This window comes from Megascapheus bottae, chromosome 1, assembly GCF_031878675.1.
Source record: "Megascapheus bottae isolate mThoBot1 chromosome 1, mThoBot2.hap1, whole genome shotgun sequence".
Classification (NCBI taxonomy): Eukaryota; Metazoa; Chordata; class Mammalia; order Rodentia; family Geomyidae; genus Megascapheus; species Megascapheus bottae.
Genome location: NC_143509.1, coordinates 30,208,919 through 30,222,235, shown reverse-complemented (window position 1 = coordinate 30,222,235; position 13,317 = coordinate 30,208,919). Strand labels below are relative to the sequence as shown.

At 37.9% G+C, this 13,317-nt stretch overlaps 1 protein-coding gene and 1 pseudogene across 1 annotated transcript; both read right to left on the bottom strand.

The window, feature by feature from the left end:
• Positions 1-8,209: 8,209 nt before the first annotated feature.
• On the bottom strand, positions 8,210-11,167 carry LOC150068782 (vomeronasal type-2 receptor 116-like). The gene is made up of 2 exons (XM_090329127.1): positions 10,996-11,167; positions 8,210-9,334 (listed from the first exon to the last, which is right to left on the bottom strand). The coding sequence occupies exons 1-2, from the start codon at positions 11,165-11,167 to the stop codon at positions 8,397-8,399; spliced, it is 1,110 nt and encodes a 369-aa protein (XP_090185253.1). The 3' UTR covers positions 8,210-8,396.
• A 233-nt stretch (positions 11,168-11,400) lies between these two features.
• Positions 11,401-13,096, bottom strand: LOC150068781 (vomeronasal type-2 receptor 26-like; annotated as a pseudogene).
• Between the last annotated feature and the right edge of the window lie 221 nt (positions 13,097-13,317).

Sequence of the window (13,317 nt, the reverse complement as noted above, 5' to 3'; positions counted from 1 at the left end):
CATCTCTTGTCTGGCCAGCTAAAGAGCTCTAGGTAGGTTATATCTTAAAAATTGTAATCTTGTGAAGTATTAATCTTGCTTCCATTAGCAAACTCAAGAAAAATGGCAAATCATGGAAAAGATTCTCCCATCCAATATAAACAAGTAATGGAGCAGTCAATGGCAAAACTAGAGGAGAGTTCTCTAAATGCTATACAAATACAATTGATAAACAAACTTGGCCCCGGCAGCCATTCCAGAGAGGCGCCCTGAGGACAGTTCTCCCATGTTGCACAGTCAGACTGAGAATAGGAGCAATTAAAAGACAGAGACCACAGTCTAGCCAGGTAATAGTCTTCTGGGTATTTGGATGGATTAACTTGACTGACATAGTCCTTAAATGAAGGCATGTCTGAATGGTGGTCAAAAACATGAGAGGGACATGGAAGGAGCCCAAGAGGAAATATCGTTTCATGGTGGCTAAATCACACTGCAAAGGCATAAGCCAAACTTTGCTTGTCTTTAAATATTTCCCAAAATGGAAGACTATCCATAGTAGGTGTATATCATCACCATAAATGATAAAAACATTTGCTGATGATTTATTCATCTGGTTAACCATTGTCCGATATTGTGTTGCATTTCATATCAGTTTGATTGAAATTGCATACTCAAAGGCAATACAGACTTTGTTCTTGGCCATTTCTTCTCTCAGTTGTAGAATTATCCACAAACTATTTTCATCTAGTAAGATGAACAGTCCCACCCAGGTCCAGCTGAAATGAAGCATCAAGGAGACCATGGCAGCCGGTAGTGATGTGTCCTTTGGAGCCATCTGATACAGAGAAGGAAAACTGCTTTTGTCACTCAGGACATAATCAAAAGGCCCAAATGTCAACTAAAGGGAAGAAAATTGGGAGTCTGTAAGAGGAGTTCCATCCTTCATCAGCTCAGTCTGCATTTATATAAAAGAAGAGATTAACATGGGGGACTGAGGGTTTTTTTTCTCCTAGTGGAATTTTGAGAAGAAATTTTAAATTCTTTTTCAATAATTATAGACATGCCTTTAAATTTGATTGTTTCAGTTTCAGTGTGCAATGCCTGTGGTTTCTATTATTGTCCCCATCTATACATCAACACGAATTTCCTCAATTAATATTATATTAAATATGAAATACTTGCATAATACTATTGTATTTGCCATCAATCATCTCTTCACTCCTCTGCCTCCCACACTATTCCCTTTCAATTCACTGCCATTGTCAGGTAAAACACGTTTCAGTATCCTGGTGGTCATGGCTCAGAGCAGTGACAGCATGGAAATCCACCATTCTTTACACCATTCTTCAGTCAACATTCATATATTCCTGCTAATGGCCCTGGATGTGTTTCACATTTTACTTCCTATTTCACGTTTATATTTTAAATCTAATTTCCCCAAGAATATTTGCCTATTCTGATTTTCTCATATTGACTCCATTCCTAAAACATCTTCCATTCTTGTGAGGTCCTGTATCTTGAACTCAGGCCTGAGTGATGTCTTCCCTCAGTGCCAGCATTCTACCACTCCGAACCACCGGCCCCTTCTACCATTTTTTCGAGTTATTTGAAGATAAATGTCTCATCACCTCTCCTGCTGCTGCTACTTTGAAACAAGGTCCTTACATCCCATCCTCTTGCATAGCTAGGATCACCTGAGTGTGTTTCCAACACCTGAATTAATTTCGCCTGTTATTTAATTTTAATTTCACACATTAGAAATTATTTTCATCTTCCAGATGACTTTATGCAATGGCATTCAATAGGCTCTGCGGCCTAGGCCTTCTTCTGAATGCTCGAGCTTCTTCATCTGCTCTTGACCAATGGAAACAGAAATACCCATCTAAGTTTGTATATTTAGACTTTGACATTATGCAATTTGTAGGTTTCTATATCTTATCTCTTGCTGTCCTTGACAAAGGACCAAAGTAGATGTGTTTTCACAAGTGTATTCCTCTTATCCTCACCTGTGGAAATCTGTAGACTCCCAGCAATGTTCCAATCTGGGCAGATGCCAATCCTGATATTCCTGTCAATACTGCTATGGAGTTACTCTCTCTCCTGCAGGAGTAATTAGGGATTTTGTGCTTTCTAGAGAGCCAAATAATGGGATTGTAAAGTGTAGATCGAGATCCATAATCAATATCATATATATCAAATCCCAGAGTGGTGTTATGTAAGAGATTAGGATTCTTGTTGATTTCCTCAACAGCAAAAGCCACAGCCAGAACAAATTTGTAATTCTTGTAGATATACCTGCACTATAGATAGACATAAGAATCTTTGGAGGAGTAATTCAAAATTGATGTTTAAATTAATGCAATACCTCTAATGAGTTTAACGTTCATTTCCTTATAAATGAATATGTTGAAAAATGCCCCCTTTTGGGTAGAATGGTAATGTAGTGTTACATGAATGCTCAGATAGCATGGTTTTTCCCTTTCATGGCACTACATCAAAATGTTTAATTACATTAAACAGGGACTATGCTCAAAGGAGATACCAAGTACTCTTTTGCCTTGACCTTGGAAAAACTAGCTCCAAATGTGTGACAAAGAAATCATGTTTTTTCAGCCTCTCAAGTTTATAAACATAGACATATATGTCTATGTGGTTGATGAGAGGCTCATTTGAGGAAGATCCTACAGCTCTCTCCAGTGACTTACCACCTTTAACAGTTCTTTCTGTAATATCTTCCAGAAGAAATACCCGAACATCAGGAGAGAGGAATTAATTCTATATTAGAAACTAGATCAAGTAGAGCCCTAAAATGGCAATAAAATTATCTTCCTATGTTACTTCATTTCACTGAATTTAAAGAAAGTAATTGTGAAGAAAGAGTCCTTCAACATAAGGAATGGGCAGAGGGTTGTGATTAATTGAGCCTTCTCCTGAAATCCCTCTCTTATAACTCCTATGGTGAAATGCAGTTTTGGCAGATGCCTTGATGTGTGCTACTCTCTTCCCAAAATATACACATTGAGAGATTGAAAAGAAAAGGCCATAAGGAGGGAAGATGGTGGAAGCCTGCTCTCTTTCTTCTCTCTTGTTCTCATACACACAAGAAAACATAATAAAAAATTCAACACACGCTATTTGAAAAAAAGACAATGATGCGGGAGGAATGATAATACCCATAAAGAAGTGAACTTGTCCAGAAGTTCTTATATATATATGGAATTATCACAAGGGAAACCAATTATGTCCTTGATATATAGTAACTCAGAATAAAATTTCAGTCCTGGCTGAGTTCACTTGAGGATTTTTCCCCATGTCTTTCCATTTGTTTATGAATGAACCAATCCCATTCTTCCTGGTAGATGAGTAAAATTCCAGGTTGCATATGTACATTATTTTTATTGTCAAGAATTTTATGAGCAGTATTCAAAGCAGGAAAAAATCATTAGACAGTGAGAAACAAACACGAGAACACAGTTTAGATTCGTGCATTCTATCATTTTGTACCAGTTACTTAAACATGTGGCAATATTTAAATTAGAAATTATTAATCCATTGTGTAGGACTAGCTGTCTAGCCGCCCCAACCCCCGTCAGAAGAGAATCAGCACACTTGGTTCTATTTCCTTCAGTAGCATTGTCTTTGAGTACTGTCCTGTATAAAGCAAGTTACTGTAAGTTGTAAAGCAGCAGGTATTTCACACTATACACAATAAATACAACTGAAAATTTTCAACAGGATTCCTTGGAAGGCACTTTAGTCAGAAAAGCCCCAATTAGGTGATTTCATTTGTATACCACAGGCTCCTTAATACTATCTTTTTTTACCCTCCTCATCAGCTTGCCAGTAAGTTACCATGTGTTTAAAAGAAAAGGGAGCGGAAGAGGAAAGTCCTAATCATAATAGATGATATAGGAGGAGAAAGGGTGCCTCTAATGTAGGTGAATGTTACAGCTTTAAAGGTAAGAGAAGGAGACAAGAGCAAGACAGTGAGGTGGGGACCAATCAGGATGGAATTTGAATTTATAACACAGATCTTGAGAAGTAAATTGAATTTTTAATTTCAGACTCAAGAATTCCTAAAAGTATCCTTGGGTAGATATGTGGTGCAAATATTTTTAATTTTTAAAGGTTACGTGTACATTTTAAATATCATTTTGTTCACTCAAAAAATAATGCAGATGACAAAGTGATTAACAATGTCAACTGAAGCCATAAGCTGACATCTTATGAGACGTGCTCATTTATAACTAAACAAAATGTGACAATGTTTTAAATGGGAATTAGCAAAGGCTGTCATGGCCTCAGGATGCTTTATTGCCCACAGTCAGACCATTGTGATACAATAGCAGAACTGTGATGACCAGTGCCGATGATCTCATGAAAGCTGGGTGTGTAGATTAGTGGCAGAGCACTTGGCCTACTAGTGTGCACAGGACCGGGGTTCAAATCCCAGCACCTCAAAAAAAATAAAGGAACTGGGCTTGCTGAGTTTGCAGTTATACCTAGTGTTCTCTTCTGATTTCTCATCACTGCCTTTTTCTGTGTGTTTCTTAACATTCAAGATCAAATGTTTAAACAGGAATGTTCTCAATAAAACTCACCATGTCATAAAATCAATTAAAAAGACCATGGAAATGTCATCCATAACCATGAGCATACAATTTCTACGTTGGTTGTAATTCTTTTATAAGGGAATTTGACTTTGAGACCCATAAATACAAGAAGCTTGCTCTTTAAATGAAAATGAAGATAAACTTACATGAAAAATAAACAAATCAAAATTGTGAGAGAGTAAAGGAGGGGCTGACATTGTCCAAGAGAAATCTACTCATTACCTATATGAAGAAGTTGTAACCCCTCTAAATATCAACTTTATGATAACAGTAAGAAATTCAACAATTACCTTTTTAAATAAACTACAACTGATAATACAATATAAAATAGCTATCTTGAGGAAAATCTAAAGACATAAAAAATAAACAGGTGGAAGGTTATTGGCAACTGTGTTTTTTAAAAAGGAAATTTCAGTGCTGTTGTTGCTTCTTAAATGGTTGGATAATGTAAAATACTTATGCAAAGAAAGAACAAAAGCATAAAAATTCTTAATAGGGGTAAAACTACAAACATCCATGGTTAGAAAAATTATAGTTTAACCGGACTTTCAAAATGACATCTGCAATAAGTTCTCTCACAGTCAAATTCTAAGAAAAGAAATACACAACATTATACAGAACATCCTCAAGACTGCAAGAGTGTATTCCTGTTTCCTGAATAGGTGGTTTTCAATAGAATCCATACAAGCCAGAAACACAAGGAACATGATCTATCTAATTCTGAAGATAACAATTACGAAATATCCACAAAGTATATGGCACCTAGCACACATAACCTCTAGAAGTCTCAAAGAAGTAAAGATGTTTGCAGACATGCAAATTTAAACAATGTATCTCCAGCAAATCTACTCTAGAAAACATAGTAAAGGAAACTGTTTGAATTAAGTAAATCAGAGGTCTAGAAGAAAAATATACAGGAAAGTATCCAACTTAATGGTGAGAATAAATATACAAACAAGCTGGAAATATTTTGAAATGTAAATGTGTTCTTTAAATCATCCACAAATTTCTTGGAAGATGGAAAAACCTTTTTTTAATTTTTTATTGTAATTAATAAAAGGGTTACATGATATTTGCCAGATAGAAGGTGCATTAATTCACATACATTGATACCCTTTCACATGTCTTGGTACCCATTACCCTTCCCCCCACACCCCCCACCCATCTTGGTTTTCCCCCCTTCCCTATCAAATTTCAAATAACCAAAAGAAAGCCACGGTTTAAATTCAGAAAGAAACAATGTATGGTCTTTAAAGCTTGTTTGGCTCTTTAAAATGAATTACTTAGAAAAAGCCCATTTCCATCCAAAAAACTGTAGAAAGAGTCAAAGAATCAAGAAGTTGTTTCTTTGACAAAATTAACCAAGTTGACAGACTACTAGCGAATCTTACCACAAAAAAGACCAGAGCACACCCAAATAAACAATATCATGGATGAGGAGGGAAATAGCATGACAGAAATTATCAAGACCCAGAGCACCATAAAGGCTCATTCTTTCACAATTCCATAATCCTCATGCAAAATCCAGATGGAGACTCATCAAAGAGAGAGAACTATAGATTCATTTCTTTGAAGAAATTTGATGCAAAACTGCTCAACACAATACTGTCCAACATTACCACAAGAATGGTTCTACAAGGTTGGTTCCATATCTTAGCTATGGAAAATAATGCTGCAATGCACCTCATTATGCTATTAGCGTTAGTATGGTCTCGTTTATGGATACTTGATTAAATGTCCAGAAGTGGAAATTCTGTGTTATAGAGGAGCTTTGTGTTTAGTCATTTGAGGAATCACCATATGCTTTCCAGAGTGGTTGAACAAGTTTGTACTCTCCACTAGCAGTGTAGTAGTGTTACCTTCTGACACGTCCTCACCAGCATCTGTTTTCATTAGATTTCTTCATTCTGGCCACTCTATCTGGGATTAGGTAGTATCTTAAAGATTTTTGATTTACATTTCTTTATGGTCAGAGATGTCAATCATTTCTGTATGTGTCAGTGGCAATTTTTCTTTACTCTTCAGAGAATTCTCTAAGTTTAAGTCCTCTTTTCAATTGAGTGGTTGTTTCATCAAAGGTTTATTTTGAATGTACAACATGAAGTTGTATCTTTTTTAACTTCATCTTTCCCCTATTGTTTATCCTCTGCTGCCAGTTTATCTGTTCTTGGGTACCCAATGTTCTGCATATGGGTTTATTTGAATTAGGGAGGGGAAAATAAAATGTGAGATGAAGGACAAAGAAATAACCAACTTAATAGGGATAATCACAAGTGTATATTTTGGAAATGAATGTTCAGTTGTTGGGAGGAAGAGTTTGAGGGGGAAGAAAGTGGGAGAAAAATGTGGGAGGGGTGGAAACTTTTGACAAGAAGTTTTCTCACTATGTTACAAAACACTAGCCCTTCTGGAAAATACCCTGATAATAAAAGTAAATTGACAAAAGATATAAAAATACATGTACTATCATTAACAACTGAATAATAAAATAGAATGTCCTATGGTATAAAAAGCCTCAACTATCAGGATAGAGGCTTTCATTCTAATGTATATAATGGAGCCTAAAAAAGGATTAAAATTGCAATAGGATCCCTAGGTGTGGTGGCTCAAGATTATAATTGGAGCTACACAACTGCAGATTGCAGTTCAAAGCCAGCCTGGCCACCAAAGTCCATGAGATTCTTTTCTCCAGTTACTTAATAGAAAATCAGAAATGTCGCTGTGCCTCAAGGTGTATACAGAAGAGCTCAGCAGCAACACCCAGGCCAACAGTTCAAGACCCACCACAACCCAAGAAGAAAAAAGAAAATTCAAAAGAAACTAGAATGACATTCTTATCTCCAGTTGAATATCAGGAAACTGGCAATGGCACTGTGGCTCATAAAGCTAGAACATGAGCCTTGAGCAAGAAAGCCCTATTACCTGTTGATGACCTGACAACTAAAATATTGTAGTAGGGTATTAAACAAGGAAAACATCATTTGTAGAGCCAGTCATGGTTGAGTCATGTGTTACTGTGTCATCTCTATGACTTTCAACACATACTAGTTCTTAAATCAATTCATTGTGAGACAACATTGAAGAGTACATTTCCAGAATAGATCTAGCCATTTCTACAAATGGAAGACAGAGGGGAAGAAAGAGTGGATCTAGAAAAAAATACAGTCTGGAATATGTGAAAAAGCTAATGTGTGAATGGAAATGATAAGACTCCAGGATAGAACATACTCTAAAGAGCACACTATAAAGTGGAATTACATAAACAGAAACTATTAATGAAATGTATTGGCTAGCCTCTATGCATGATACAGAGAAATACCTGGTTTATTTAAGTATTTAGAAAAGGAACAGAAATAAACAGCAACACAGAAAAATAGGAATAATATTTTATTATGAATGATAATATTAAATGCAGATTGAGAAACTGGATCAGGAAGGTATATGACATACTTAACTTTACTTAATCACTCAGAAACCAGAAGTGGCAGTCGGGAAGAATAATTGTCAACAGCAAAAGAGCTAAGGGAGAATGCTCAATTTCTGAGTGGAAGATTTGTGATTGACCAGAAAACTTCAGATTGAGTGGAGGAAAAAACTCTGTACTCTGTAGAATTCACTACTTGGTGATAGCTTTAAGTTGAGGACAACTGTGGTATCAACACTGCACAAATAAGTAAAAGCCATTTCCACATTGAAGGAATGCCCAAGGTATCAACTAATAGCATCCTGAAAAGGCTGTAGATTTAATTAAGATCTTCTACAACTAGATCAAACATATAGGGTTAATATGGTCTAATTTTTTTTCTATTTATATGTTTTATGCCAAATGTGATGCAAAGAATTTCTATCTGACTTTAACAAGATAATGGAGCACTTGGGGACAAAAATGCAGCCCAGGAGGCCTGCCCCAGAGGCCAAGATGGAGAAGACCTCCACAGCCACCATCACCTTCCCCTTGGCACTGTGGTAGACAGGCAGGAAGGTGAGCCACACACTGCAGAACACCAGCATGCTGAAGGTCAGGAACTTGGCCTCACTGAAGGTGTCAGGCAGGTTCCTGGCCAGAAAAGCCACCGTGAAGCTGGCCAGGGCCAGGGAGCCCAGGGAGCCCAGGACACAGTAGAAGGCAGTGAGGGAGCCCTTGTTGCACAGGATGATGATGTGGCCATGTTCAGACTGTGCATCTGTGTCCACAAATGGAGGAGAGCTTCCCAGCCAGAGGCCACACAGACTCACCTGGATGAGGGTGCAGATGGGGATGAGGAGGTTAGGAGCCCCAGACACCAGCAGCCACCTCATTCTTCTCCCTGGACTAGTGGCCTTGAAGGCCAGGACCACAGTCACCGTTTTGGCCAACACTGTGGAGACAGCCACCGTGAACAGAACTCCAAATGTGATCTGCTGCAGGATGCAGGTGGCTGTGTAGGGATGGCCAATAAAGAGTAAGGCACAGAGGAAACAGAAGATGAGGGAGTTGAGCAGGATGTAGCTGAGAGTCCGGTTATTGGCTTTGACAATGGCAGTGTCTCGGTACTTCACAAATAGACCAAGAATAGCAGCAGTGAGTGTGGACAAGCAAAGAGCCAGGCAGGCCAGAGCCATGCCCAAGGGATCTCCATGAGCCAGGAAACTTTCAGCCCTCAGGAGGCACTGGTTTCTGTCCATGTTGGCATACAGATGATCTGGACACTTCACACACTGCTCCATATCTGGTAAAGAAGATAAATAACAGATATTCTGTTCTTAATACTAACCTTTTCAATGCCAAGATGGGGGACTTAGTTCTTAGAGAAAAAAACACGATATGGTTTTTATTCATAGAAGTAATACCAAGGACATGGGCGGAAGATGGCGGCCATTCACTGTGAGTGTTTCTGAGCACTCGCCAAGATACCAGATCTAGCATCATACGGGACAACTCATAAAACCTAAAGATCAATCCTAAGTAAGCTTTAGCACCACAGAGTTCTCAGTCAGAGATTAGAAGGGCAGAAAACCGGAGCAAGAAGACAGCGTGGAACCAGAAAAGTCAGCAAATTGTGAGTAACTCTGTCGAGGTTTCCACTTCTGCTGGTGCAAGGCATTGGGAAGGACTCCTCTCCCCCACCAGCCATAGTCATAAAAGTCTGACCAGTGGTGGTATTAGATTTGTCTGTAAGTGCACAAAAAGAGAGAGAGGGACTGATAATAACCAGTCTAAAATTGTGAACATCTCTTGTCTGGCCAGCTAAAGAGCTCTAGGTTGGTTATATCTTAAAAATTGTAATCTTTTTTTCATTATGTCATAGTCTCATTTATTACCATAATTCATCTGATAACATCCTGAAATGAATTATGAAAAAATATGGATAGTATTTCAAATAAATTAAAATAAATCAGTAATGCAAGTAATACCTGAATTGAAATGGATCAGGTTTTTCAAATTGTTTTTTTATTTTTTTATTGTAATTAGTAAAAGGGTTACATGATATTTGCCAGATAGAAGGTGCATTAATTCACATACATTGACACCCTTTCACATGTCTTGGTACCCGTTTCCCTCCCCCAACAAACCCCCCACCCGTCTTGGTTTTCCCCCCTTCCCTATCAAATTTCAAATATCCAAATACAAATAAATTCAATATATCAGATAACAGAGTGAGATACTATACCAATATGAGACAACCAAGGGACAGCAAAGGAGATGAGAGACAGCATAGTACATTAAGGACAACAATCATTCATTATATGGCTTTTGTTTCACTATCCTGGAGGTCCTTTCAATTAGCTTCACATTATATGTCCTTATGTATCAAGATTTTGCTCTATTGCAAATCTCTGCTAGTAGAGCCCAAGGTTTCTACTGATAATGACGAATGAGGGAAACCATTGAGCCTAACTTCCTTTGAGTCTGGCTTACTTCACTTAATATGATTTTTTCTAAGTGTTTCCATTTCCACAGAGATCTCAGTCAGAGATTAGAAGGGCAATAAACCGGAGCAAGAAGACAGCGTGGAACCAGAAAAGTCAGCAAATTGTGAGTAACTCTGTGGAGGCTTACACTTCTGCTGGCAAAAGGCATTGGGAAGGACTCCTCTCCCCCACCAGCCATAGTCATAAAAGTCTGACCAGTGGTGGTATTAGATTTGTCTGTAAGTGCACAAAAAGAGAGAGAGGGACTGATAATAATCAGTCTAAAATTGTCAACATCTCTTGTCTGGCCAGCTAAAGAGCTCTAGGTAGGTTATATCTTAAAAATTGTAATCTTGTGAAGTATTAATCTTGCTTCCATTAGCAAACTCAAGAAAAATGGCAAATCATGGAAAAGATTCTCCCATCCAATATAAACAAGTAATGGAGCAGTCAATGGCAAAACTAGAGGAGAGTTCTCTAAATGCTATACAAATACAATTGATAAACAAACTTGGCCCCGGCAGCCATTCCAGAGAGGCGCCCTGAGGACAGTTCTCCCATGTTGCACAGTCAGACTGAGAATAGGAGCAATTAAAAGACAGAGACCACAGTCTAGCCAGGTAATAGTCTTCTGGGTATTTGGATGGATTAACTTGACTGACATAGTCCTTAAATGAAGGCATGTCTGAATGGTGGTCAAAAACATGAGAGGGACATGGAAGGAGCCCAAGAGGAAATATCGTTTCATGGTGGCTAAATCACACTGCAAAGGCATAAGCCAAACTTTGCTTGTCTTTAAATATTTCCCAAAATGGAAGACTATCCATAGTAGGTGTATATCATCACCATAAATGATAAAAACATTTGCTGATGATTTATTCATCTGGTTAACCATTGTCCGATATTGTGTTGCATTTCATATCAGTTTGATTGAAATTGCATACTCAAAGGCAATACAGACTTTGTTCTTGGCCATTTCTTCTCTCAGTTGTAGAATTATCCACAAACTATTTTCATCTAGTAAGATGAACAGTCCCACCCAGGTCCAGCTGAAATGAAGCATCAAGGAGACCATGGCAGCCGGTAGTGATGTGTCCTTTGGAGCCATCTGATACAGAGAAGGAAAACTGCTTTTGTCACTCAGGACATAATCAAAAGGCCCAAATGTCAACTAAAGGGAAGAAAATTGGGAGTCTGTAAGAGGAGTTCCATCCTTCATCAGCTCAGTCTGCATTTATATAAAAGAAGAGATTAACATGGGGGACTGAGGGTTTTTTTTCTCCTAGTGGAATTTTGAGAAGAAATTTTAAATTCTTTTTCAATAATTATAGACATGCCTTTAAATTTGATTGTTTCAGTTTCAGTGTGCAATGCCTGTGGTTTCTATTATTGTCCCCATCTATACATCAACACGAATTTCCTCAATTAATATTATATTAAATATGAAATACTTGCATAATACTATTGTATTTGCCATCAATCATCTCTTCACTCCTCTGCCTCCCACACTATTCCCTTTCAATTCACTGCCATTGTCAGGTAAAACACGTTTCAGTATCCTGGTGGTCATGGCTCAGAGCAGTGACAGCATGGAAATCCACCATTCTTTACACCATTCTTCAGTCAACATTCATATATTCCTGCTAATGGCCCTGGATGTGTTTCACATTTTACTTCCTATTTCACGTTTATATTTTAAATCTAATTTCCCCAAGAATATTTGCCTATTCTGATTTTCTCATATTGACTCCATTCCTAAAACATCTTCCATTCTTGTGAGGTCCTGTATCTTGAACTCAGGCCTGAGTGATGTCTTCCCTCAGTGCCAGCATTCTACCACTCCGAACCACCGGCCCCTTCTACCATTTTTTCGAGTTATTTGAAGATAAATGTCTCATCACCTCTCCTGCTGCTGCTACTTTGAAACAAGGTCCTTACATCCCATCCTCTTGCATAGCTAGGATCACCTGAGTGTGTTTCCAACACCTGAATTAATTTCGCCTGTTATTTAATTTTAATTTCACACATTAGAAATTATTTTCATCTTCCAGATGACTTTATGCAATGGCATTCAATAGGCTCTGCGGCCTAGGCCTTCTTCTGAATGCTCGAGCTTCTTCATCTGCTCTTGACCAATGGAAACAGAAATACCCATCTAAGTTTGTATATTTAGACTTTGACATTATGCAATTTGTAGGTTTCTATATCTTATCTCTTGCTGTCCTTGACAAAGGACCAAAGTAGATGTGTTTTCACAAGTGTATTCCTCTTATCCTCACCTGTGGAAATCTGTAGACTCCCAGCAATGTTCCAATCTGGGCAGATGCCAATCCTGATATTCCTGTCAATACTGCTATGGAGTTACTCTCTCTCCTGCAGGAGTAATTAGGGATTTTGTGCTTTCTAGAGAGCCAAATAATGGGATTGTAAAGTGTAGATCGAGATCCATAATCAATATCATATATATCAAATCCCAGAGTGGTGTTATGTAAGAGATTAGGATTCTTGTTGATTTCCTCAACAGCAAAAGCCACAGCCAGAACAAATTTGTAATTCTTGTAGATATACCTGCACTATAGATAGACATAAGAATCTTTGGAGGAGTAATTCAAAATTGATGTTTAAATTAATGCAATACCTCTAATGAGTTTAACGTTCATTTCCTTATAAATGAATATGTTGAAAAATGCCCCCTTTTGGGTAGAATGGTAATGTAGTGTTACATGAATGCTCAGATAGCATGGTTTTTCCCTTTCATGGCACTACATCAAAATGTTTAATTACATTAAACAGGGACTATGCTCAAAGGAGATACCAAGTACTCTTTTGCCTT

Excerpts from the sequence above, each read along its gene's own strand:
- LOC150068782 (XM_090329127.1), bottom strand. The coding sequence starts at position 11,167 with ATGCCTTCATTTAAGGACTATGTCAGTCAAGTTAATCCATCCAAATAC. Across the intron at positions 9,335-10,995 it reads GGAATGGCTGCCGGGGCCAA|AACAGAATATCTGTTATTTA; the intron begins GTTTGTTTATCA and ends GTTAGTATTAAG.